The sequence below is a fragment of the Xyrauchen texanus genome, chromosome 3 (assembly GCF_025860055.1).
Source record: "Xyrauchen texanus isolate HMW12.3.18 chromosome 3, RBS_HiC_50CHRs, whole genome shotgun sequence".
NCBI classification, from domain to species: Eukaryota; Metazoa; Chordata; class Actinopteri; order Cypriniformes; family Catostomidae; genus Xyrauchen; species Xyrauchen texanus.
This window is the reverse complement of record NC_068278.1, coordinates 28,807,544-28,833,996: the sequence shown is the minus strand read 5'-3', so window position 1 is coordinate 28,833,996 and position 26,453 is coordinate 28,807,544. Positions and strand designations below refer to the sequence as shown.

The 26,453-nt window shown below is 37.9% G+C and overlaps 1 protein-coding gene across 1 annotated transcript in view; it reads right to left on the bottom strand.

Annotated features, from left to right (window-relative positions):
* Positions 1-21,088, bottom strand: part of LOC127630728 (ras-GEF domain-containing family member 1B-A-like) — a 30,489-nt gene extending 9,401 nt beyond the window's left edge. The window contains exons 1-9 of the mRNA XM_052108468.1: positions 20,812-21,088; positions 13,330-13,512; positions 12,522-12,644; positions 12,179-12,316; positions 6,149-6,361; positions 5,887-5,955; positions 4,860-4,955; positions 4,509-4,611; positions 178-257 (exon numbers count right to left, since the gene is read on the bottom strand). Of these exons, the coding sequence (XP_051964428.1) occupies positions 178-257; positions 4,509-4,611; positions 4,860-4,955; positions 5,887-5,955; positions 6,149-6,361; positions 12,179-12,316; positions 12,522-12,644; positions 13,330-13,512; positions 20,812-20,895 (1,089 nt within the window). The 5' untranslated portion in view covers positions 20,896-21,088. The remainder of the gene's footprint in view (positions 1-177; positions 258-4,508; positions 4,612-4,859; positions 4,956-5,886; positions 5,956-6,148; positions 6,362-12,178; positions 12,317-12,521; positions 12,645-13,329; positions 13,513-20,811) is intronic.
* Positions 21,089-26,453: the final 5,365 nt, after the last annotated feature.

Below are 26,453 nucleotides of genomic sequence, written 5' to 3'. Positions count from 1 at the left end.
CTTGAGTCTAAAAAAGCATGCTATAACCAACGCTAGAACCATCTGAAAAGCTGCATCTCTAAATTCATCCATTCATTCATTCATTCATAAAGCCAAGACAAAATGTTTTAAAAAGTCAGTTGGTGGATGACCCTAACGACAACATTGTTCTCATGGAGATGATGATGAAATACAAACCTCTAGTATATCAAACTTGGCGGTTTTGACTTTGCCCCAGGTCTTCTTTAGACGTGACACAGGACTCATGTTCATTCCGGCTATTAGACACACAGAAACAGACATAGGTCAGCACACTGTGACACCCAGCTTCCTGCCAGAGGTGCAGATTCTCAATAACCAATAGAGCAGTTAGGCCCATGAGCCTACAGGGACAATAGCATTAGTAGGGGCATAATTTCCCTTCAACAATAAGGTCAGCTTATAGTGCCAAGGGTGCAGGTCTTGTGTACTCAGCATTAATGATCAGATGAGGTCATGGTGTTGACTAAAAATCATTAGGGGTGAGATAAACCAATCAGATTCTTCTGTACTGATGACACAGAGAATAATTTTTCACCATGTTTTCAGCTTGAATGTTGCTAATCTACGGTTTTTCACCAATTAATTTTCATGACTTTTCCAGTCTTTTATGATAATTGGACAGTTTGCACTTACAGAATGCAATTTCTCACCTTCAACATAACTAGTAAAATGTATATTCACTATAGACTGTTCCGTGATTTTATAGATTTTATTAATATCCATGTTTTTTCCATATCTGGAAATCATGATATCAAACACGAAGTATGTAATATAATTAAGCAAGTAAAATATGTAAAGAAATGTTTTCAAACAACTTTCGAATACACCCCCCAACTATTTTAACACTGAAAAAGTTACACAACAGAAATCAGGGTCAATTATTGACTCTGTGAACACTTGTGTTCAGATTTGGAGGGAAGGGTCTCTGTTTCATGACATCATACATCAATCACTAGGTCAGTGTGTTACTACATGATAATAAAAGTGCAACAAAGTCAGAAAAGACAAAGAAAGCATGAAAAAAAAAAAAAACCCTCACTTGCAACGCACCAGATGTGGTTGTAATTTAATGTAAGCACAAACCCAACATGTCAAGCAGAATTTTCTGTTGTTTTAGTCCATCACCTGCATTAAATGAGCTCCAGGAGTTTGGGTTTCTCATGTGTTGATTAAAGATCTTTACACCTCAAATTTGATATGGACACGCGTTTTTGACCACATTCACAAGTGGTTTCTGTGATGCGATCACAAAATGATTTAGACCCCGTTTTGACCAGTAACTAGGGCTGACCAGATGTGATCAGATCACCCGAAATGCATCTTAAATCCAGGTGGAAATGGGGTCATTAGTTTCAGTGGTGTTTATGCGAGTTGACATTAATGATTTCATTTGATAGAGAATGATTCCAGTCTGTTCATTATACAAAGTAATGGTGTGCTTTCAGAAGATAGGACACACAAGTCTCATGTACTACTTTTATTATACTTTTGAGTGCATTGAAACTTTAAAGTGAGTCAGTATGAACAGCTATGGTCTTTAAAATGTACCCTTTTGTGTTTTGCAACATGGGAATTAATTGATGGACAAGGCAAACTAAGAACTCATTTGGAACATCATACAGAATGAGGCTGAATAGCAAAGGGCATTCTCTAGTGAGGCAGGGCTGACACATGATGTTTGTAGTCGATTTAATTTGCCAATTTTACTCCCGATTCGATATCATTCACTTCACTTGGCTCATTTAATATCTGTGCTTTTCTTTACCAAATACAACAGCTTTAAGCCTGAACAATATAATCGGATTCTTCAAGCCTTCACAATAGGCATTAACAATTTGTCTGTACTAACAGGTGTCAGGCCCAGAGCTGAACTGCCATACATGATAAAATGATACTAGTGAGAATGATATTTCAGTGCTAGCCATGTGCGGACACTTTATTCATGTCACACAAAGCATGCTGCTTCTAAACAAACAAAGGCAGGCTGTGATCAACTTTCCCATGACTTGTTTGTTCTCTTCCAGTAACATTAATATCTGCCCTGTATCTCCATGGAGAGAGGCTTGTGTAAGAGCCCCAGCCTGTGAGCTTGTCTCCAGGGAATGACCAGGAAAAGGCCAGCTGGTTCCACTCTTTCCCCCCCACTAACCCTCACTCACTCAGTCTATTGGATTGGTCAGAGCTGACCATCTGCCTGAGGGATGCCACTCCCTCGTTCAAGCTTATACTCAAACAGGCTGAACAGCTGCCTGCGCTCCCTGTTCCTCCATCCATAATGCCTAAGGCACAGGACTAGGTGGGCTTACGATAGCAGTAGACTCGGTCCACTAAATGAGAGAATGATTAATACCAGAGTGAATCTCGCGAAAACATGTCCGGATCAAATTTTACCCTACAATAAAAATTAAAAAAGTAACAAATTTCCATAAAGAAAATGGAGCCTAGAACTATTAGCTCTTTAGCAAAATGCATCCAAATGTTTAACATGTTTTTTGTAATTCTAATGAGTCTTAATGGTGATTCTCATTATTTTAATAAATGTTTTTACTGTATTACTTTACAAAATGAGTGTAATACAATTTTATTTAAATCAGCATTAATTAAAAGGAATATTCTGGGGTTCAATACAAGTTAATATCAATCGACAGTACTTGATGCATAATGTCGATTGCCACAAAAAAGATGCAAAAATGTAGGTTACAGTGAGGCACTTACAATGGCAATTTTTTGAGGGTTTAAAGGCAACATATAATTTTATAAAAGCAGTAACATTAATACTTTTCTTAATACTCATGTATTTTGAAAATAATCGTGTTTAGTCATTTTAGGGTTTGTTTACATTACATCGTCATGGGAACGAAGTTGTAAAATTAGCAATAACTTTACACAGAAAAGGTTAGCAAGTGATTTTATCACACTAAATCATGTTAACATGCATATTGTTGAGGTTTTGTGGCTATACATTTGAAACCGTGAGTATTTTAACATTTACGGATTGGCCCAATTCACTTCCATTGTAAAAGCCTCAAAATATTTTTTTGTGGTCATTTAAATGCTGTCGATTGTGCTTAACTTGTATTGAACCTGGAATATTACTTTAAAGGCAGAACAACAAATACTACCACAATGTATATACATTGATTAGCCACAACTTTAAACTACCTGCTTAATATTGTGTAGGCCCCACTCGTGCCCCCATAACAGCACCAACCTGCATCTCAGAAGAGCATTCCAAAGATGATATTCTTCTCACCACAATTGTAGTGTGGTTATCAGAGTTACCGTAGACTTTGTCAGTTCAAACCAGTATGGGCATTCTCTGTTGACTTCTCTCATCAACAAGGCATTTCCATCTGCAGAACTGCCCCTCACTTGATGTTTTTTTGTTTTTGGCACCATTCAGAGTACATTCTAGAGATTTTTGTGTGTGAAAATCCCAGGAGATCAGCAGTTACAGAAATACTCAAACCAACAATCATCCATCCGATTATCTAATCAGCCAATCGTGTGGCAGCAGTGCAGTGCATAAAACCATGCAGATACGGGTCAGGAGTTTCAGTTAATGTTCACATCAACCATCAGAATGGATCTCAGTGATTGACCATGGTATAATTGTTGGTGCCAGATGGGCTGGTTTGAGTATTTCTGTAACACTTGATCTCCTGGGATTTTCACACACAACAGTCTCTAGACTTTTCTCAGAATTGTGCCAAAAACAAAAAACATCCAGTGAGCAGCAGTTCTGCAGATGGAAATGCCTTGTTGATGAGAGAGCTCAACAGAGAAGGTCAGACTGGTTCGAACTGACAAAGTCTACAGTAACTCTGATAACCGCTGTGTACAATTGTGGTGAGAAGAATATAATCTTCAACAGTGTGGGTTGGCGCTGTTTTGGCAGCTCGAGGGGGACCTACACAATATTAAGCAGGTGGTTGTAAAGTTGTGGCTGATCGTTGTAAATACTTGAATATTTAGATTGGTTTGTCAAATATACCTTTCTTATTTCTTTGATTTGGGGGGTGAAATATGACATCAAACATGTTCTTGACAATTTACATTAGGTTACACCCTATTATTTTGTTCACATTATTAACCATTGATTTTTAAACACAGTTTTATATTTTATTTTAGTATGCAATGTGGGGAATATATTTCAGATAAAGATACATGAGTATCACTTGATCTGTAATGGACAAATAAAATAATGAAGGTACAGTGCCATATAGTCAATTAAAGACACAGATTCAATGTAAACTTAATGCACAGCTAAACAGAATATTCAAACATACAGAACACAAAAAAAGAGTGCAAGAGGCTTTACATTGCTGTGTGTGTTAAGCATACAAGAGCAGGGACAAGAAAAGCAAACCAAATCCTGCCAAAACAGCCAACTGTACTATCCAAAAAGATTTGTAGAGAACAAAAGTTTTTTTTCTGTGACTATAGAAACTAGAGCAAAGAGTTGCAAGCAATGTAAAAGCACTCACTAATGATGGCCATGAGTGAGTTGAAATTGCCAATGTTGAAGCATTCTCGTGCGACGTCGATAAAGAACTCAATTACTCTGGCTCGATGTTTCTTCTTTACAGGCTGTATGAAAAAGCAAAGATATTTATTAACAACAAACAGCTAACATATTTATAACTTCTGATTTCTATGCTCAATTTCAATCCAAGTACATTCTTATAACCTCTTCATGATATAAATCTAATGCAATACATGTGTTTTATAACTACAATGGAAAACAATCACACCAGAATCTCTAATTGTACAACACAACTTGTTTACATGCAGTTGAAGTTGTTGGATGAGTCAAAGTAATCAAAACAGATCATTACCATGCAGATTTCTGTCGCCACCAGGTAGCTGAGCCTGTTGAACCACTCCACGTAGGCCTCGAGGTTACTTGCTTTCTTGTGATCACTAAAACATCTCTGTAAGAAACAATTTCATATATCAACCAACATCATTCTGATTACACGTAGCATCAATGCTTTGGTTTGTTCGAGAGTCTAATTTATGAAGATGTGCCACCTATCACATTTAAGTTAGCAATTTAAATGGCTTTAAATTTAAAATCTGAGAAGTAAAAAAAAATTGGCATTAATTGACTGTAGGACTAGAAAATTGCCTCATAGAACTTCACAAACTGGGACCTGTGATTCCTTCATTCTGTGCAGTGCATTCCCAACCCAAGAACAAAGGAATCCAAGATGAGTGATGATCTCCAACAATGCACATTCAATCAAATAGCTTGTTTGCCCTGGAGACCCACCACGCACAGTTGGCCCTGCGCTATTGTCCGTTTATGGAATGTGTGCAGACACTTGTTTGAAAGCTTGGGTCACTCTAACGCTCTCATTCTTTGCATTCCTATGGTATGACTCTGCTGTTTGTCACTCAAAGCCCAGTCCACCCTGCTCTACCTTTGAAGGACAACATCAGAGAGCAACGGCAATGTAAAAGGACCCTCTGTATAGATGACGACCAAAACAAAAAATAAAATCACACCAATAACACCATCCCATAGGCTGTTGCCTAGCAGCCGAATAGCAATGGGCATTCTCTAGCGAGGCAGGGTCGAGCAAACTTTTGAAGGTTTATTGTGAGAAAGCTAGTTGCTAGGCTTTGCCACAAAAGGACAGTGTTTAGGGGAGGGAAACTTGGACGGATATATATTAGGCATGGGTGTGAAGAATGTGCTGAGAGCAGTGTGTGAAAAAGGTGACACCGTGTTGACCATGGAGGTTAACATAAATATTGAGTATTAATTTGTTGTATATTTATTTTATTTGTTTTAGGGCAAGGGCGAGACTAAACATTTGCACTTGATGCATTTTTAGTTGCCCTTGTTGGGACTGTTACCTTGTCAAGAGGGTCTTTCTGAACAAACGCCTGAACAAACTCCTCTGGTCCGATGTAGCTCAGTCTTTCCTGCAATGTTAAGTAGACATCAACTTTAATCCTTGATGTTAATCAAAATGTTCACCTTGACAACATAAAAAAAAAAAAAAAAAAAACTCTAAATAACAAGATTATTGATTGTGCAAATAAATCAATCTCAACGCCACTGTTAGGTTAGTGGAGAGGAATGTAAGGTCATGTAAACGGAGGAAGTTCCTCTCACCAGTTCTATGTGTGTGAGTTGTTGTGCAAGTGTGAAGGGGTCACTGCAGATGGTCAGAATGTCTCTCTGGATGGACTGAGGCTTGGTCTTCAGCACTGTTAGTCTGTCAGTCACAGAGGAGTTGATCTTGGCCAGGGCCTCCTCATACTGGCCGAGTGAGGCAAGCTTACGGATCAGCGTTTGTGTCATCTGATGCACTGCCTTACGGTAGAGCTGCAGAAAGAGAAATACATGATTTACAGCAATGCTTTTATTATACGGTGCCACTGAATAATATTATGAGAGAAAAACAATACAAAAAAAGTCTCAGTGTCCCACACTGATAAGAAATCTGAGGAAATGCATGGAGTATTTCATGCAAACATTGATGTCATTGCTAACAGGCAGTGGTGGTGACACAGAAATCTCTGGATTTTCAGGCATATAATGGTGGAAAAAAGCCTTTCCTCATGACTGGTCAGCCATGATGGCACTTCTGCTGACAGGGTCTATCGTTTCAAGATAGGGTCTTGAGTATGTTACATAAACAGTTAATACAGGATTACAAAAGAGCAGCTCACTTCATTCACATCCTCAAAGATTCACGAATAGGACCAAGAGTCCCGTATGCCTCCTACTTTCCTTTGTAGCTCAACCCCATCATCTTGTTTTATCTAATAACAAAAGCATGACACAGTTGTGGACTTCGGTTGCATAAAGAGGAGGAGAGCAGCGGTCAAGCCCTATTGCTCAACACTGAAATTAGTGAAAACATCCGCCCCAGAAAATCCTGCATTCTTGTGCATTCCAGCATATTGTGTAGACTTAAATTTAGAGATGCTCTGATGTATCAACCAAACATCAATATTGGCCATCGTCTAGTTGTTTAAAAACAGCCGATGATCAGGCCTGATTATCATTTTCTGTTAAAAGGGGGTGGAAAAACATGTCCGAAAATTAACCTAAAGCTTGTGTGGAATTACTTTGAATTGAAAACATTAAGCTTTGCACAGATAGAATTCCACGAGGTGAAACTACCATTAAAACTTTTAGCGCAACTAATTTGATTACTCACCTTAAAGTTCAACACAGCAAGGAATATGATTAGTTTAGCTAAAGCAGAGGTCGCTTCAACTAAAGCACAAGCTTCATCATTCAGAATTCAGTCAAATCTTACCAATTTAATATGAGCCAAACAGTTAATGCAAGTTACGAATGTTAAAGCTGCAGTACGTAACGTTTCCAGTGACATGGGTGGCTGAAACTTAAAACTGAAAACAATTTGCGGAAGAACAGTTTATAAGCAAGTTAATGATGTGCCTTTTGTTTATAACGGAGACCGGTTACTCTGAAACATGGAAAACATGTACAGACATGGAGAATACATTTATTATTTAAATGTCTTTCAAAGTTGTGTAATTCATTTTTAATGATTTGAAACAAAGTAGCACAAACAAAACAGAACCACCAAGCTAGCAGTATCGGTAGATGTGGTTCTAAATAATCGGTATTGCACACACATTGTGCATTGGTGTATCCTTACTTGGAATACTCCAGCTTTGACAAGAGACTTTTGCCCAAGAGAACTGAAAAAGGTGACGAGAACTTGCAACGTCTTGAAACATCTGTCACCACACAAATATATTACATGAAACATTTTTAGCAAGAGTTTTTGCCTTTAACTGACTGACATTTTAAAGCAGCAGGGGGGCATAAAACTTCTTGTGTGCTGCCTCAACATTTGTAAACCTAGCACAAGCGTGCGACAGCCGTCCTTATGGCACGACCTCAGATAGACTCCAGATCTCTCTGGCATGGAGACACCATTCCCAGATCAAGAGTGAAGGCTCTCCAGCAGTAATGGGGTAAGCAGCATTAGTACAAAAGGTGTTCAAATGTGCACCAAAGCACATTTACACAACTCGCAGCCTTTTCTATACAGCAGAATGCATACATTATTATGATGTCTGAGGACCAAACTGTGGTCTGGAAACAGATGTTACAGGACCTATTCTCGGATCCTCCACTGAAAACCAGAGATCTGCAACGCAACTGCCAGCAAGAAGTCAGCAAAAGGTAGGTTACTCAACCTCGGTTGAGGTTCCAAGCGAGCCGAGAGGATACTGATTGGTCAGGGAGAATAGTCACAACCAGTGTCACTGGATTTCCGACATGTGACATCAACCCGCTAGTTTTAAAGTTAGTGTGGAGCGGAGGGGGGCGGGGCCGGGACGGAATATCGCGCGCCCGGTCCCCAATCGGCCTGATGAGGCGCGCGAGGGATAAAGGCGGCCGGTGACGATTGTTCGAGAGAGAGAGAATTACGGACATGTCCGTCATGTGTGTTTATGCTTTTGGTTTAAGTTGACATTAAAATATTTTTTATGTTGACAAGCCGGTTCTCGCCTCCTCCTTGCCCATCCTTTAACTGTTTTACATTGGTGCCGAAAGCCGGGAAGGAGGAGGGATGCCCGTCGCAGAGTCCTCGACACTGCCGTCCACCCTGGGGAGCGCCGCTGCCATCTGCCAGGTGACGGAGTAGCCCGACCGCCCGGATGCGGGGAACGGCCGTCGTCCGCGGGGCAAGTGGGGACGGGATACCCAGACTGCCTGGAGCGAGGGAGCCGCTGTCGGGGGCGGAGGAGTGCCCTGTCGTCCCCAGAGACGCGGAGGGGTCGAGGGAAGAAACTCTCCGACCGCCCGGAGCGGTAGAGCCGCTTCCAGGGGCGGAGGAGGGTCCCCATTTGCCGCCAGAAAAGCAGAGGCGCATTCTACCCGCTGGGGGGGTCGAAGGTTTCACTCCGGTTTGCCCGGGGTTGGAGCGGCTGTCGTCTGCCTGAGTGTGGAGGAGTGTTCGAGGACCACGCGACGGTACATCAGAGAACCGGTGAGTGAGCTTTTTCTCTCTCTCCTCTCTCTCTCTTTCGCACAGTGTTTGCCTTTTCCCTCGCCTATTTTGTTGTTGTTTTTCCCCTCCTGTCTCCTCCCAGGGCGAGGAAGGCGGGGATGACCACGCGGGATGCGAGATACCGCCCAAGGGATGGGGGGGGGGGGGGGTGTACGTCATGCCGGTGGCACCCCGGCCTGAGATAACGCCGGGAGGAATGTGGAGCGGAGGGGGGCGGGGCCGGGTCGGAATATCGCGTGCCCGGTCCCCAATCGGCCTGATGAGGCGCGCGAGGGATAAAGGCGGCCGGTGACGATTGTTCGAGAGAGAGAGAATTACGGACATGTCCGTCATGTGTATGTTTATGCTTTTGGTTTAAGTTGACATTAAAATATTATTTATGTTGACAAGCCGGTTCTCGCCTCCTCCCTGCCCATCCTTTAACTGTTTTACAGTTAGCAACAGTGATAACAGTATTTGTTCACGCGACTTTCAAATTGCGAAAAAAGAAATGACTGTGCACCATGGTCAATAAACGAGGTGCAGACGGTCCACTCGTTAGCGATGAGCGAAACGATAAAGTCTCTCAGGAAGTGTCTCAGCTGTTGGCTGCACACGGCTACCACCGGACCAACCAACAGTGTAGGGAAAAGTTAAAAAAACTTAAGTGACTACAGAACCATCAAGGAAAAGTGGAAGTGGTTCAACCAAATGGACGCCATCTAAACCGGCGAGCAATGGGATGGAGTGTCCTTGACTGGTGTTGATCCACGATGGAGGATGGTATGTTTTGTTATGTTAACTCAATACTCTACTTGAAAGCTTCACTTTATTTAGCTGACCAGCTACTGAAGCTTGATTCTAAAACAACCAGGCCAATTTCACTGTTACACTTGTGTAAAATCACAACTGCTTTATGCATCACAATGAGCTAGTAGCTAACAGCTAGCGGTCATGTTATTGTTTTGGTCAGTTTGTGTCATGTTTTAGATGATGTCACGGCAGTAGAGGCGGCACAACTATTACGATCAGCCTATAATTCCACCCACGTTGAGGTGGCACTAAACTGCAATGGAAATGCAATCTCAGAAAAGTAAAGAGAGTAGAGTTGAGGCGAGTCAAACCGTAACGTGCAGTGGAAAAGTGCCTTTACTGTATGATGGGCTCCTAGAACTGGAGAGGACATTTGAAAATGTGCCACACTCATCTCAGACATGCCCATGTCTGTCTATAAATACACCCATTGTCTATTGTGTCGCTGTGATTGCTGTGAATCCCCAGTCACATGAGGAGTCTGTGCTCTACTGTAATAGATACTCATTAACACTATTCGCTTATGAGTACATGTAATTTACATGCCGGAAAACAAACAGTGACTTACTGAATGACATAATACAGACAGCACATTGATTAATGGTCTGAATGAATACAGTCTTCATGCTGCAAGACAGTTCTTGTGTACGCACAGACATAAATCTTCCAGACACATAGCAAATGTAAAGATCATAAAGAGACAGTCGAGTTTATTTTTAAACTGAGAGGACATGAATAGGGTACAACATAGAGGGGGTTGAGGATGGTATTTTATAGTATTGTCATATTTTACTTCACGGTACTGTATTAATATTGCATGAGCAACAACAAGAATCAGTATTATAGTAACTTTTTAACACTAATTTAGGTAATGTTAAGGAAGGTAACCAAGGTATGCTATTACTTCACTACCGACACTGACATACAAAACTTCTATGGCTCTATGATGAAGTCAAGCACTTGTTGTGCAAATCATTGAAGTCCAGTGAAGATAAAGGAGAAACAATTTAGTTAAGGACCGCAATATCAATTTCAAATCGCAATATCATATCGCAACACAGATAATCAATATTTTATCATATTGCCAGGTCCCTGCTGACTCCCACACATAGTACAATGTTAAACCCCAAAGGAAATTTGACCCTCATTAGAGCTTTCATATTTGTCTGAATGCACATACAGTTGAAGTCAGACGTTGTTTACAGAATGATCGTTTCGCTTTTAATAGACTATAATCACAATTCTAGAGGGTCAGAAGTTTACATACACCAAGTTAACGGTACCTTTAAGCAGCTTGGAAAATTCAAGAAAATTATGTCAAGCCTTTAGGTAATTAGCTTCTGATGAAGTAGATGTAAGGATTGAAGATGCTGGAGGAAACAGGTAGACAAGTATCTATATCCACAGTAAATAGAGCCCTATATCAACATAACCTGAAATGCTGCTCAGCAAGGAAGAAGCTTGCAATGCCACAAATACTAACAAAGTGTGTGCAAACTTCTGACCCACTGTGAATGTGATGAAATAAATCATTCTCTCTTCTATTTTTCTGACATTTCACAATCTTAAAATAAAAGTAGTGATCCTAACTGACCTATGACAGGGAATGTTTTATACGATTAAATGTCAGGAATTGTGGAAAAAATTTGTTTAAATGTATTTGGCTACAGTGTATGACTTCTGACTTCAACTGTATGGGCTTATTAGCTTATCAACCCTTTTCACTTGATTGAGGAGGAGGTACAACACTGCACACATTTCCTTCATGAGGTAAGCTGAGCCACAGAAGGTCATCGATCATCTATACCAGGATTAAGCGGATCAATAGTCACACATATGTTTACTCCACAAATCACTGGAAGATGAGTGAATGGTTGGTCTTTTCAGGTTACTGAAATCACATTTGTTTGGACCTGATGGATCAGTGTCCTCCATCTTCAACTGTCTATTCTAACTAGCACCCTCCTGTTAGTCATTATGCTAATGCTATGCTGTCAGACCACTTTATAACTAAAGAAATCGTACCCCCCATTGCCCAGGGGTGAGAAGAATGTCAACACAATAGGTTACATCCTACATCTGAATATCTTAAAGAAGCCATGCAAAGACTCATGCAGAGGCATTTTACTTTGTCAATGCTAACAGTTGTACTAAAGGCATAAAGACATGCTAATGTCTTTGACACAAGCATTCACACCTTTCAGGTGACTCTTAATTTAGAACACCGTAAACAAATTGTTACCCTTTAGCCCTCATTTCCTCGAAAATTAAAGCCCCTTGTTTCAGATGGAACTATTTTAACATACAACATGTTAGCTGTACATGTTAGCTCTAGGCAAAGGCAGACTTACATCATCTCCAGTACTCAGTCGATGTGTTAGTTCTTTCAGACTCTTCATCATCCTCTCATCCCTAAAGTCATAGGGAAATGTCTCAGTCCACTCAGTCAGCAACTGCAGGATCTTGGGAGCAATTTTCCTGATTCTTGCCTGCAGATAAAGATCATAAACATTTGCTTGCAAAAATGACAATGTAACAGCAAACTATTTGTCTTGAGACCTAATTTTAGACTCAGATCTTTAAAGTTTGTTGTTAAAGTCAGAATATCTTAAAGTCTCTGTCTCTCAGAATTTGACAGAGCAAAACATGTTGACAAACTCAGTGTAATGATACACTTGGCTTTTGTGTTTGTACCTTGTCTGCCTGAGGATCACTGAGTCTCTGCTGGTCAACACACAAATGGCACACTTTGGACATCAGCTCATATGGGTGCATGAAGAGACGGGAACTGAACAGGAATGTGAAGATGTATGTCCTCTGCGAGTCAATAAAAAAATAAGATCAACAGTAGGTCCAAGTAACCAATCACTTATTAATTCTAAATAGAGATTCTAAACAGCAAGAAACCAACAAATGTTGACTATATATACAATTCTCAGATATACACATTTATTTCTGGAATTTAGATCTGCTAGTTATATTGCTGATTAACAGGTAGAGATAAGTTGTAAGGTAGCTTTGTTCACATAAGTTTTGGTCTAGAGATCGACTGTTATATATTTTATTAATGTCCAACACGATTTTTATTATTTTAGTGTTTGATAACAATATGCATAATCTATTAATTCTTGTTTTAATTCTGCTTTCAGGCACATTAACAACTTAATCATTCATTACTAACATCTGGTGAAACTGTACAAAACTAATATTGCAAACAGTCTACAAAGAATCAATTTGACTAGTTTAGTTGCAATATACTGTACACTTGTTCAAAGCCCCTCACTTAATATTTAAAATGGAAATCCAACTTTATCTGTAAACCCGATATTAAAGAACCAATAACCAAAACAAAACAAAAAGTGGAAGTGTAAATATTGGTTAAAAATATAGGTCAGAGTATCAGTCTCTCTCTATTTTGGTCTTATGTCAAAAATACAACAACATTTTAATGCAACATTTGTCAAGAAACAGTCTAAGTGCTTTTGACACTCTGTACACTCACATCAGGATAGTATGCCACAGTGGGGACCAAATGTTCAATAAGAGCTTCCAAGGATCCTGATACCAGGTTGTTGTCATGGTAATACAGGCCCCCATAGTCCTCTTCCTTGGTCTTACAGATATTCTTGTTGTAGCCATTGGACCCATACACCACTGGAAACGGTGGCGTTTGAGGCATTTTGTCCTGTTGAAAGACAAAGAAACATTCCCTTCAGTGTGAGGAGCCACAGATAAGGCTAACTACAATCAAAATCAGACAGTTATATATTAATCAATTCGTTAAGGTGAGCCTTGGTCCTCGTTCAGAAAATGTTGTTTACCTTTGTGTAAAACACAAAGGTCCCAGTATCATTATAGGAAGCCATGGGGATTCATATTTAGCGATAAATCTCAATGTGCAAAAACCATCATAGCGTGAGAACTATTATGCTTAATCTCCATTCAGTGGGCATATCAGAGAATGAGATTGTGTGTGCGCACACACGCACACGGCTGAAATGATCAGTCTACATTATCAACAACAAAAAATTGTCAACAACATTTTTTGTTGTCGAATAGTTGTTTGATGTGATTTAACATGAGATCACATTAAACTCTAATGACAGAACACGAGGAGCACTGCAACTCGTGCCTGACTGAGAGGAAGAAAACAGCTCACAGACGCACTCTAAACAGCTTCAGTTTTTGGGAATTATACATAATTACCAAATAAGTAAATACAGAAGCACTGTCATTGTGGAATAAGCAGAGCCGGAGCTGCCGCTCCGCTTAAGCAAAACTTGCGTATCGAGCAAACTCCGAAACTGGCACTTCTTTGTGCGGTCAGCACCTTTTCTATGAGTTGCATGAAGTGTCCTGATCTAAAATGGAGAGATTGTAACTGTTCCGGGCTGATGCACACTATCGCAGGGATGCTCATCACGCTTGCTGCAGCTATATTATAACACGATGGTTCGCGACTTATTGAATCATAATACAGCATGTGTCACTGTGCATTTCTTCTTGTGAAGAAAATTGCTTTATTAAGAGAGAGTTAGTTTTTTGTGAGTTAAAGATGGATTGAAGGGAGCAAAAAGGTGAGCGGGTAGTCTTCGCCCCATTATACACTCCAACAAAATAAGTTTTTGTTTTGACTTGTTTTCCGATATAAATAACAAAAACAACACACATTTACTTTAACAATTTTTGTCTTCTGCAGTATAGCTGCTATCGGAGAATGTTGAATATAATATTACAAATACAAATATTTAAAAGGTCTAAAAATCCTTTAAAAAAAAAAAAGATGCATTCATCTGAGAAGCAGCATATGACATATTTGGACTTGCTTTTAGAGAATAAATCTTGAATACAAGTATATTATGTCTCTACTGCACTCGCAGAAGTATAACCGTGTGAAAAAAAAACAAAACTTATTTTTAGATACATTCTCTAAAAGAAAGTCTAAATATCTTATATGTTGCTTCTCAAGTAAATGTTTTCCATTTAAAATCCTTAAAACTAGATACAAAGTTTTTTTGCAGTGAAATTTTTACTGAATACTTAATAAAAAATAAAAGTATTTTTTCCTAATAATCACAACTTGCAGCCCTATTAATAATAATAATATCAGAAAACAGCTGAACGTACCGCCGGAAAGATTCACACACACCAACGTCATTGTGCCTTTACCTCATGTGGACATGCAAAACAAAGCTGCTTTTAACTGAGAATATGATACAAAAACATATTTTTCAAGAGCAAAATGCAGTGCTTCACCCACACACACAGGGTTCTGGCTCACGTTACCTCCCTCCTCCTACTTCTATATCTTCCAAATCTCCACAGAATGTTTTGCACATGTCAACGAATCAGCTGATCACACAGGCAACTGCAGTGTTCCAACATGAGTTTTGGTGCCATTTCATAGATCAGTTTATGACTATGTAAGCAGGTAGATTCCAGGAGACAGCCGTAAGCCCCCAGAGCACATGCCCCTCAATGGAGGCATTCAAAGCCACAGCACAGGCAGCAATGTACACCCCAAGCAATGTGCAGCACCAGTGGCTGCCTGCCTAGTCAGGCCTGCATTTAGGTTGCAGGAATCTGGGTGCCAGGGTTGGACAGGAGTCTGCAGGGGGAGGGGTGGCTGTATGATGCAGTTTATTCTCAGTCCAGTGCCCCCCACTGAGAGGTCTTTCATAAAACCATAGGCATTAGCATCAAAATGGAAGACCAAGAGGTCAAAGTGGCAATCACCCCCCACGCATCTGCTTTACCATGTGTTATACCATCTGAGAGCATCAATGAGATAAAAAGCGAGGAAGACCAAATTATGTCACAAGTAACTTTCCTCTCGTCACTAGAAACGGACAATTTGTCAAACTCTGTAGAATGACTTAAACCACATACCGTTTCATTCACCCAACTACAAAATAAGAAACTGTGGCAATTAGTGATGCACCAAAATGAAAATTCTTGGCCAAAACTGTAAATTCTGGACACACTGGGCTGAAAACCACAACCGAAAAGGTTCATTTTAAATTAGACTTTGTCCGGAATAATTTAACACATTCTTAATGTTGTTGTTATTAGGGCTACACTGAAACCACTTTATGTAAATACACTTTCTATTTTAAAATGGAGTTTAAAGAGAAGACAGAAGATCTAATAAAAAAATGTCTAGACTAAAAACTATTGTTAACTACTGTACAGGATAATGCAGCAGCAATATTAACAGTAATTCCAGAGAACATGAAGCCAGTTTTTTGGCACCTTTTTTTTTTTACACACATTTTGTGGACCTGGAATGTGGAATTGATTCGTTAGTGGATCCATTTTGTGTTCATTTTTTCTTGTGATATCACATTACTCAGTCAATTTAAATATTATTGCAATTAAATAATAAATTATAAAGTTATTAAATACAATAATACATATTATTATACAATATACACTATTATTCAATTACAGATATTCTTGTTGTAGCCATTGGACCCATACACCACTGGAAACGGTGGTGTTTGAGGCATTTTGTCCTGTTGAAAGACAAAGAAACATTCCCTTCAGTGTGAGGAGCCACAGATAAGGCTAACTACAATCAAAATCAGACAGTTATATATTAATCAATTTGTTAAGGCGAGCCTTGGTCCTCGTTCAGAAAATGTTGTTTACAAGAATATCTATTATTATACAATATACTTCTATCCTATTATTCAATAACAGCATTTCAGTTGTAATTTCTCAAATTTAAAACAGAGCTTTTATTTGGTGGATCATTCCAGGAAGAACTTGTCATGCATGCATGATTGTCATCAACAACACAGTAGCACTCATTCACTCAAGCTTGCTACGCATGCAGAAGATATAATTACTCTCGCTTAAAAGAGACTTTGAATAAAATGCATGAGTTATACAGAACACTTTAATAGTGATGTTATGCTTCTGTAATGTCATATTGAAGCTTGACAGGAATGGCTATGATTCAAAATAACACATCAGAGAACTGCAAAGCATTTTTTAATTTTATTTTATTAATGTGCTAATAACCAAGAGAGAGTTCACCTCACTTCTGGAGATGTGAACTTTAATGCGCATAAACAATGCTTTTTATCCATGTGAGTGTTTCGGTTATCAGATTTTAAAGGGATAGTTCACCCAAAAATGAAAATGCTCTCATCATTTACACACTCGTGTCAACGAAGATGCATATGACTTTTTCTGCTGAACACAAATTAAGATTTTTATGATATCTCAGTTCTGTAGGTCCATGCAATGCAAGCCAATGGCGATCAGTAATTTAAAGCTCCAAAAAGCACAGACAGTCATACTAAAAGTAATCCATACAACTCTAGCAGTTAAATTAATCTTCTAAAGCTACACAATCGCTTTGAGTGAGAAACAGATCAATATTCAAGTCCTTTTCATTACTATTGTTTACTTTTGGGTCACCATTCACTTGCATTGTAAGGAGCAACAGAGCTGAGATATTCTTCTAACAGCCTTTGAGTTCAGCAGCAGAAAGAATGTCATGAACATCTGGGATGGCATTGGGGTGAGTAAATAATGAGATTATTAGAATTTTTAGGTGAACTATCCCTTTCAAATCTTTGGCCAAGTATTCAAGACTTTATCTCTTTCAATCAAAAGCTGAAAACAGCAGTTTATGCTATTTTCAGTTAAATTAATTTCAGAAATGTTGGGTTCCCAAGTGAAAATATTTGACTAAACTTTTAAATGTAGAAAAGAAAGCAACCACTGTTGACTAAATTCCATTATTCTTTCATTTTATGTCCAAAAACCTGGATCCCTCCGCATCGGTCCGTGCAACACTAATAGCAAAGCCCCCAGGCAACAATGCAAATCTGCAACAGAAAAACCATGCGGTCAAAGAGCTTTTGAAGCAGGCTAGACATACCAGCTGCAGCACAATCTAATTTGGTGAAAGCACAAAACAAAGACGAGGCTGATTAGTAGTAGCAGGGAATCTGGATTTGTTTACTTTTTGGTAGCAGGTGTCAAGTATGGCCAGCCACAATGTCAGCTCCCTTCTCTTTCTTAAACAAACACTGTCGCTTTGCTATGAGAACACACTTCACCACAGGTTGTGTAAAGCATTCAAGCTAACAAAAACAAAATGTCCTTGATTTCACAGAATTACTGCACTGTCTTGGTTTGAGCTCTTATTGTGACTATGAAGAGTATGTGGCATATAAATAAGGCTGCCATTTAAATAGTTATGCCTTAGAAAATGGAAAACTTCAATAAGCACCAAATTGCTACATCCAGTGAGATCAGTAAACTGCATGAACTTCTAATGCAAACATGGATAGTGAAACAACAAAACCTCGAAGTTCTGGTCAGTTCTAAAACTGGATTCTAACACAAGGTGTGATCAGCTCATTGCCATGTTATTAGAGGCAGTAAAGTTGTTGTGGCATTCTTATTAGGGATGCAAATGATTGTTCTACTCTTATCGTTATTTGATTCTTGTTGGATTCATGTATTCCAAAGGACAAAGACCAGCTTTTTATTGTGGAAAGGAAATGTGAAGCAGTACAAGAAACCCTGAAGCTTATTAGACTGATATGTGCATTAAATACCTGAACAAGGGCAGAGAGTGCATTTAAAAAAAACTTACCACTTATTTTTCTAAATAATAACAATGTGAAATTATAAAAAATGTGATAGCCTTTTTATGTAGACTATGTTTATTTCCGTTTGTGCAGTATCCTAATGTCATCAGTATTGGTTTCTATGCAAGCCCCAGGTTAGTGCAAAAAAAAAAAAAAATGTTATTTAAAAGATTAGTTTGTTGAAGCTTATTTTGAAACCATTCTTGGTAAAATTTATGAATAAAAAAATATTATATATATATATATACACACACACACACACACACACATATACATACACACACATTTAATGGACACGTCATACTTGATATCTTTAACTACCACTTTAATTTATGAGTAATCAATTACTCGTTTTTTGTGCGTTAAACAATTACTCAAAAATGCCTATCCCTAATTCTTATATTGTCTTTAAAACTGACAGTTCACTTAAATTCTGTCGCCATTTACTCACCTGTCCTTCCAAACCAATATGACTTTCTTCTGTGAAACATTAAGCAAAATGTTAAGGACAGAGAGCCTCGTGTTATAATCTAGCCTCCATTCACTTTCATTGGGCCTATATAAAGAGACAAATGCCATGAAAATGAATGGTGACTGAGGCTTATACATTCTGCCTATCATCTCCTTTTGTGCTCCACAGAAGAAAGAAATTCATACAGGTTTGAAACAACAGGAGTGATTAAATGAGACCAATTCTAATTTTATCTATTTTAACTACCCATTTAAAATGTGTTGGATTCATGATGAAACACAGATAAAGTGTCTTCATGAAAGGTCCTAATAAATAGGAAGAACTGAAAACTGCAGTGTTGACAAGAATTAATTTATTCCCACTCTTCCAAGAGTAATTAGATCAGAGCACTCAAAAAGATCAAAACAAACATGTCTCTGATATATTTACTGAACATGACTTTAAGAGAAATGTAACTGTTGTATGTACCATAATAAGCTGATTTAAGTGCAAAATTACATTTTACGATACAAAAATATTTCATTTTCAAGACATCATGAAATTAGGAAATACAAATCGAAGGCTCATAAGAATAGGAAATCTGAGATGAAAATGTCTTTTCTCAGTGTATAAAGAAAACAAATGGTCAAATTGAGTCATGGTTTCTGTCCAAGACAGAGGGTTAACATGTTATTGTGTGTGTACATGTGTAGAAGGTGGAGGAAGGAAGCTGTAGCTTCACTGAAACTACTCAAGTGTGCCTGAGTAAATAAAGGGCTTGGCTGGTGAAACAAATTGGCAGGGCATAATGTCCTTCTCACTGTAAAAGCACTTTGAGCTACCTGCAAGACTGGTATTACAGAGGAGTAATCTCACTAAAGAGCAAAGTGCAGCCAAATCACAGAGACTTGAGACCGATCAAAGTAGAATCCAGATTCACAATCTTGATCCACAAAGATAGCCATTTCAACAGATACACAATTTTAATAGGTGCCGTCACCTTTCTGACATGTACATCTAGTGAGATAAGTAAACTGGATGAACTTCTAATGCAAGTCATGATACATTACACAATACAACCTGTAAGGCAGGTGATGTGTAGACAACAAAGTTTAACCACAGTCTAGTGAAGAGAGCAATCTACTTAACTCCAAAACAGCTTACTTATTTGATGTGGGGAGAAACACATGGCTAATGATCATCTTGAAATCACCAGAAGAAAATATTCAGAAAAACCTTCCAGTTCTCATGTACACCAACATCAAGACCATAGCTAAAATATTGGGTGAATACAGGTAAAGTGGGACACTTTCTGATAATTTGTCATTGGCTTTATTTGTAAACTATTATCCAAATGACTACATCATCGTCATCTTATACTAGTTCAGGACGAAGGTTAATATTTTGTAATGAAAAAATAAACAAATAAACAATGACAGATGATTAAGCTGTTACGTGCCCCACTCTAACTAATATCTAAATGTTATTTTACACTGAATACTCTCAGCAACATTCAAAAATCTGGTTGTCGTGTTAAATAAATAAAAGATGTACAGAGGGCAAACGTAGATGCACATATGATCTATTTAGTGCGTAGTGTTTATCACGCATACTATACATACTTTATAGTACGTTTTCCTATAAAAAATATAGTACTTTGTACTCTCATTTACATCATCTTAAAATCAGTCAAACCCACGACAGTATATTAACATGGTAATTATCGTGTATTTAGACGATTTAGGACATGAAGGACAGACATCCACTTTACCGTACAATCTATTCATGATTACTGACGGACACAAGCTGGTTCTTATGTGCAACACAGCCCAATTACATGCAAACCACGCCAAGCAAAACTATCGTCTATAATGCATCAATCGAGTACACATCTCGTTCGGTCATTACTTGAGTTTCTCACCTCGAAATGAAATGCGGCTCCGCTGAAGATCAGCCCTGCAGAAGTTTGCCTTTGAATGGGAGTGGGAGCAGAACCTCCGTACATGCAAACACACTCTCCAAAAGAAACAAATCTCGAAAAACGTTTATTTCTTGAAAATAGTCTTAAACCGCGTTGCCAAACCGCGCGTACTCCCAGCACATTCGTACACAGACTGTGGCATCCGAGCACATGAGAAGTGTAAATATATCCTTGCGGTATGTGAGCGACGCGCTTTCATACCAAGAGCTCAAGCGAGTGTGCTGACTGCTGAGACTGAGCGCGCGAATAGTAAATTATAGCAGTAGGCTGTGCTGGAGAATGTGAGAAAGCCAATCAGGGAAGAGCAGCAGAAACTCGCGCGCCCATCAATCTGTACTTAAAAAATTAAAAGAAAATGTTAGAAAATTTCCCTCGAAAAAAACAACTGAAACAAGAACTAAAAACCCATTCCAGCGAAACTAGAAAATTCCTGATATTTCCACGAACTCTAATTGAATTTATAATTTATCCTAATTCACAGCTAAAATGTATAATTTATCCAAATCCACAGCTAAAATGAGTAGGCCAATTATTTATTTTTTATTATGGTTTCTGTGGTTATAACTAATAAAAACGTTTTTTTGTTTTTTTTAAATAGGTTAATAAGGAAATTGTGTTAAACACAATGCATATGTTAATGGCTTAATATGCCCACCTTGTCTCATTATGTTGGTATGATCAAAATCAACATACTGTTCTACACTTTAAGCTGTTTAGGGTTTCTCCAAAATCCATAAACCAAGACCAAAATTTCAAATGGTAACTGCGCATAAAGCTTTCAAGCTACATCCACTAAATTTGGCACAGACCTTAAGACTGTTCAGACTCTGGTTGCTTTGACTTTTCTAACTAACTAACTAACTAACTAACTAACTAACTAACTAACTAACTAACTAACTAACTGTCTGTCATCTGTCTGTCATCTATCTATCTATCTGAAGTTCTTTCTTCTGTTGTACTGTTGGGCCTGTAAAACCTTAAAACATAAAGCTTTTAAAACTATTTTAGAACTTCAGTGCTAGAATTTTTAAAGCCAACATCAAAGTTTGTCTTGAAAAATTTTACCTATCTAGTTGTCTTTGAATTCCTTGTGTTTTACTAAAGTGCTATTTACACCTAGTACATGTCTAAAACTTTCAGAATGTGACTTGGACTTTCACTGATACTGGAGGACCCTCACCCCCCAGAGACCACAGGGAAAACCTAAAGCAGTCCACAGAGATTTTTTCCCTCTCATTGCAGGTCAGTGGGCAGAGACGTCATCACCACTCTCACCTTTACAGTAAGATTTGTGAACCATCAAGTTTTAAAACAGAAATGGTATCGATTTGTTTGTCATTTAAAATTACACATACATTGTTAAAATACATTAAAAGTTCACAAAATAATTTAACAAAGCTGATATACCACTGCACATATCGAAGCAACCTATTTACTTGAAGGTAAGTATTATAAATAAGTGCAGTGAACATAAAAACATAAAAAAGACAATATACTTTCTAACCACCACCTGAACTGAAGGAGTCTGTCAAGATAACGTAAAACAAAAAGATTGAATAGAGTTCAGAAATATTTACATAAAGTAGTATATTTCTTCATTATATTCAATTTTTAGCAAAATTGCAAAAACTTTGCAAAGCTTTAAACCTCACTCATGAATGAATCATTGTCCAAATCTGCATTACAAAAGATTCTTTAAACGTGGTGTGAATATTATAATGTGTCTTCATCCCTTTGACAACAAAGCAGAATAAATTCTCATATCTCAAGGAGGGCATTAAGGTTGAATCTTTTCACAGATCTCACATGTTACACCTCCACAATGAGCCCAGTTATGTAACCTCATGCACTGAAAGTAATTGTTCACTGAATTACTGAAGTGTGGAGGTGTTCATAAGAAAAGAAAAGCTAACAGTCTTGAGCTCTCTGCAATAGTTTAAACTGAAGACAAGAGCCAGAAACAAACACATTTTCACATTTGTTGATGAGAAAGAGCTACAAGTCTATTCAAGTTATATCATACTCCCAGCTAAATACACATTAAAAAGTTTAATCAGCAAAGACTGTCTGACCTATCTCCCCTTCTCCTCTAGCGGTACTCACACCTCTGTTTTGTAGTCCTTGGTGGAGCATTAAGAATGTGGAAAGTGTGAGACAATCTGAATTATTTAGATGTTTGAAATGTTTGGTAAGAATGCATGAAGGGCGTAGTTCTGTTTTCAATTTTATCTCTTTTTACAATGCATTAAAGCCACTAACAGAAATATATACTTTGAAAATATGCATTAAGTTGAATTACTGAAGTTTAACTTTAAGTTGATTCTAAAAAAAGCATTTTTTAATGCTAGAAACAAATTCAAAATGTGTCATATTGTACCACTCAATTTCACAAAGCGAGATGATCAGGCACTGTGCTGAAACAAAGAATTACAAAACAGCCTGGAGACTAAATAATATTCTAATATACTGTAGTAACATTATGATACAATATAGCATCTCAGAGACTGTTTAGTCCAATCCCAAATGGGAACTACCAATGTGGTAATTGTGCACAGTGTAATAATACTTTTAAACCATCCTTTTTTTGTCATCTGCAAACTGGTAAATGGTCTTCAATTAACTCTGTTATCACCTGTTCCTCTACCCATGTTGTATATTTGATTTGTTGTCCTTGTGGTCTTAGATATGTGGGTTAAAACAACAAATTAGTAAACAAGAGTTCGATCAGGCGAAAATATCTAAATTACCCTGTTTCACCAAGAGAGGCAACATTGAATTGATTAAGAAAAGGATCTGTAATAATGTCCTGGTTTATCTTCAGTTGCAATTTATTATATGTATATTTGCTTGTGTATATATGTGATGTATATGTTTCGTCACGGTCATCAGATGTGCTGATTGATTATGACGTATTTTGCATTTGGTGCTATTGCACTCTGTGTTTGACCGATGTTGTAACCAAAACGTTGCCACTTTTGTTCACTGGTGTCACTTTGTTATCATGATCGTTGGCTTGACGTTTTTAATGGCTCCCTCATTCAACAAGTTATGCTTCGTCTTTTCCCTTTATAAAAATAACACTAGGAGAAGTCAATATGTAATGAAGGCATTCTATATACAAGGAAACCAATTTAGTTCATCCAAATTCTATTATCTAACTCAAGATTGACATAATGGATGACCCAAATATTTTGTGTAAGCCAGCTGAAGAACAACTCACCCAGACTACTGTCCAACAAATCAAGTGAGTGCTCCAATTACACAATCACCAGATCATATTTACCTCTACATTCTCAAGCAAATGCCACAGTTTTGCATTGATCCAGGACCAGATTCTTGCAACCTACTATTAGCCTTTACCATCTTTGGGGAAAAAAACATGAAACTGGTCTCAAATCTGTAACAAAAGGTAACAATCAATTCCACACAAGGGCAAAAGCAGGTCAGTACTGTCTGCTGCTGCTTTACCCAGTCGTCGTTCATGAACCCTCATTAGCAACTCACATCAGATCACATGCAAGAAAAAAGTCAAAGCATGCTAGCTGGAAACAAATGTGACTCACTGCTCAAAATTAGCTGCAAAATGAGGAAAGATATGTGTTACTTCCTGGTATTAAAACTGTTCCTAAAAATATATATTTTGTAAAAATGTCAAAAAATCCCTGCATGCACACATGACAATACTGGGTAATACACTACCTGACTCTTGAGTAGCTGAGGAATAATAATATTTTACACTCTCACAAGCTGAACTAGTATTTCTTAGTGAATCACTTCCTTCTTGAGACCAAAATAATATATTCTGTTTTATGATATGCATTAAACTCTAGTAAAAACAGTTGCCATTTTAATCTGTTATTTATTATGACTTTGTGTCTACCACCATTTACATCATATATATGTAGCATCCCACTCAGTGTGTTGGCTTTTTGTATGACTATTTCACTAAGAACACATAGGCTTGAACTTTTCTCTGAATTCCAACATCTTTAACACAACACGTTTCTTAACATTAACTCTAAATGTAACCCTGATTCAATCTGAAAACTGACTGAGATACAGAAAGAAAATTATGATAATATAATTTTCACTCAAAACTCTGTATAGACACTAACATACCAGGGAAACCCCAATTGGCAAGTAAAGAATGCCTGAAGCCCTTTACTAGTCAATTTCTCCTGATGCAGACAAGTTTTACACTGTGCTCGGCTAATGGATACCGACCACACAAGTGGACTCCAAAGTACACTGAAGTCAGTTATTAACAAATGCAACTCTACGATCAAAATCATATGGAAATATGACAAGATTTCCTTTGCCAGGAATTTGGTCCATATATGTTTCCAGAGTAATGTTTTTGAAGCACAATTATTTCACAGTTGGCCTAGTTCACTGTTTGCGGGAGTTTGAGGAGAACTTCTTTATGTCTCTGCCTGACAAAACCGTTCACATCCCAGAAAAGCAAAAATAGGGCATCTCTAACTGTGAGACATGACTTTTGAGAAGCCATGATTTGAACTGAAGCCCTAATTTGAATCGATTTAGTACATTCCAAAAAAAGCTCTCCCTTTACAAAAAAAAAACAACAGTGAAATAATGAATAGTAACCAAGGTAATTTGCATTTCTGCCGAGATGACCTCTACACTGAAGACTTTTCATTAAGATCACAAAGACAGATAATTTACCCACTGAACTCAGACCTAAAGGTCACTCAAATCTTGCCTCTCCCATCCCATTCTACAACAACAACAGATGCCACATGATACAACATGTCACAGATGGAGAGATAAGATCAAAGCACAGGTGTAATGGTGAATAGAGATGTTGCTTGTATTCTGAGAGAACCAACACATCTGAACTTTTAATTTTTTAATTCATACATAATGTCAAACAGGTATAAACAGAAAAGTGCCATTGTTTTTATATCCATATTGTACAGAAGCCCACCCAAATCTAAGTTTCATATGTTTTCTTATTGATATAAATAGTGTCTCTTGAGAAGTCTCATACAGTAAAGTTCTACAGTGACACAGTGACTGCCAGACAGGAGTAGCACATTATCTTTAAAGGAATGTTCCAGGTTCATTTGTTTGATTACCACTTATTCATTCTTATGATAAAACTTAATTATTATTTGAGCTGTAAAGTAATTTTAGGGTTTGTTGAAATTACATTATCATGGCAACAAAGTTATAAAATTGGCTATAACTTTACAAAGAAAAGGTTAGTAAGTGATTTTATGACACTAAAATCATGGTAACACTCATATTGTTTCAGATTTGTGGCTATACTTTTGAAACAGTGAGTATTTTAACATTTATCGATTAAACCTATTCACTTCCATTGTAAGAAAAGGAGAGATGAGTCAAAATACATTTTTGTGGTAATCAGTATTATGACACAAACGCTGACGATTGAGCTTTAGTTGTATTGAACCCGGAACATTCCTTTAAAGATCCAGTGCAAGAAAAATTAGAATTTATGACTTTGTCCTTGTCTGTTAGCTTTGAGGCTGACAAAATTCCCTTTTAGCAGATATGCATTCAAATGTTTATACATTTTAATTTTACCTTTACAGTCT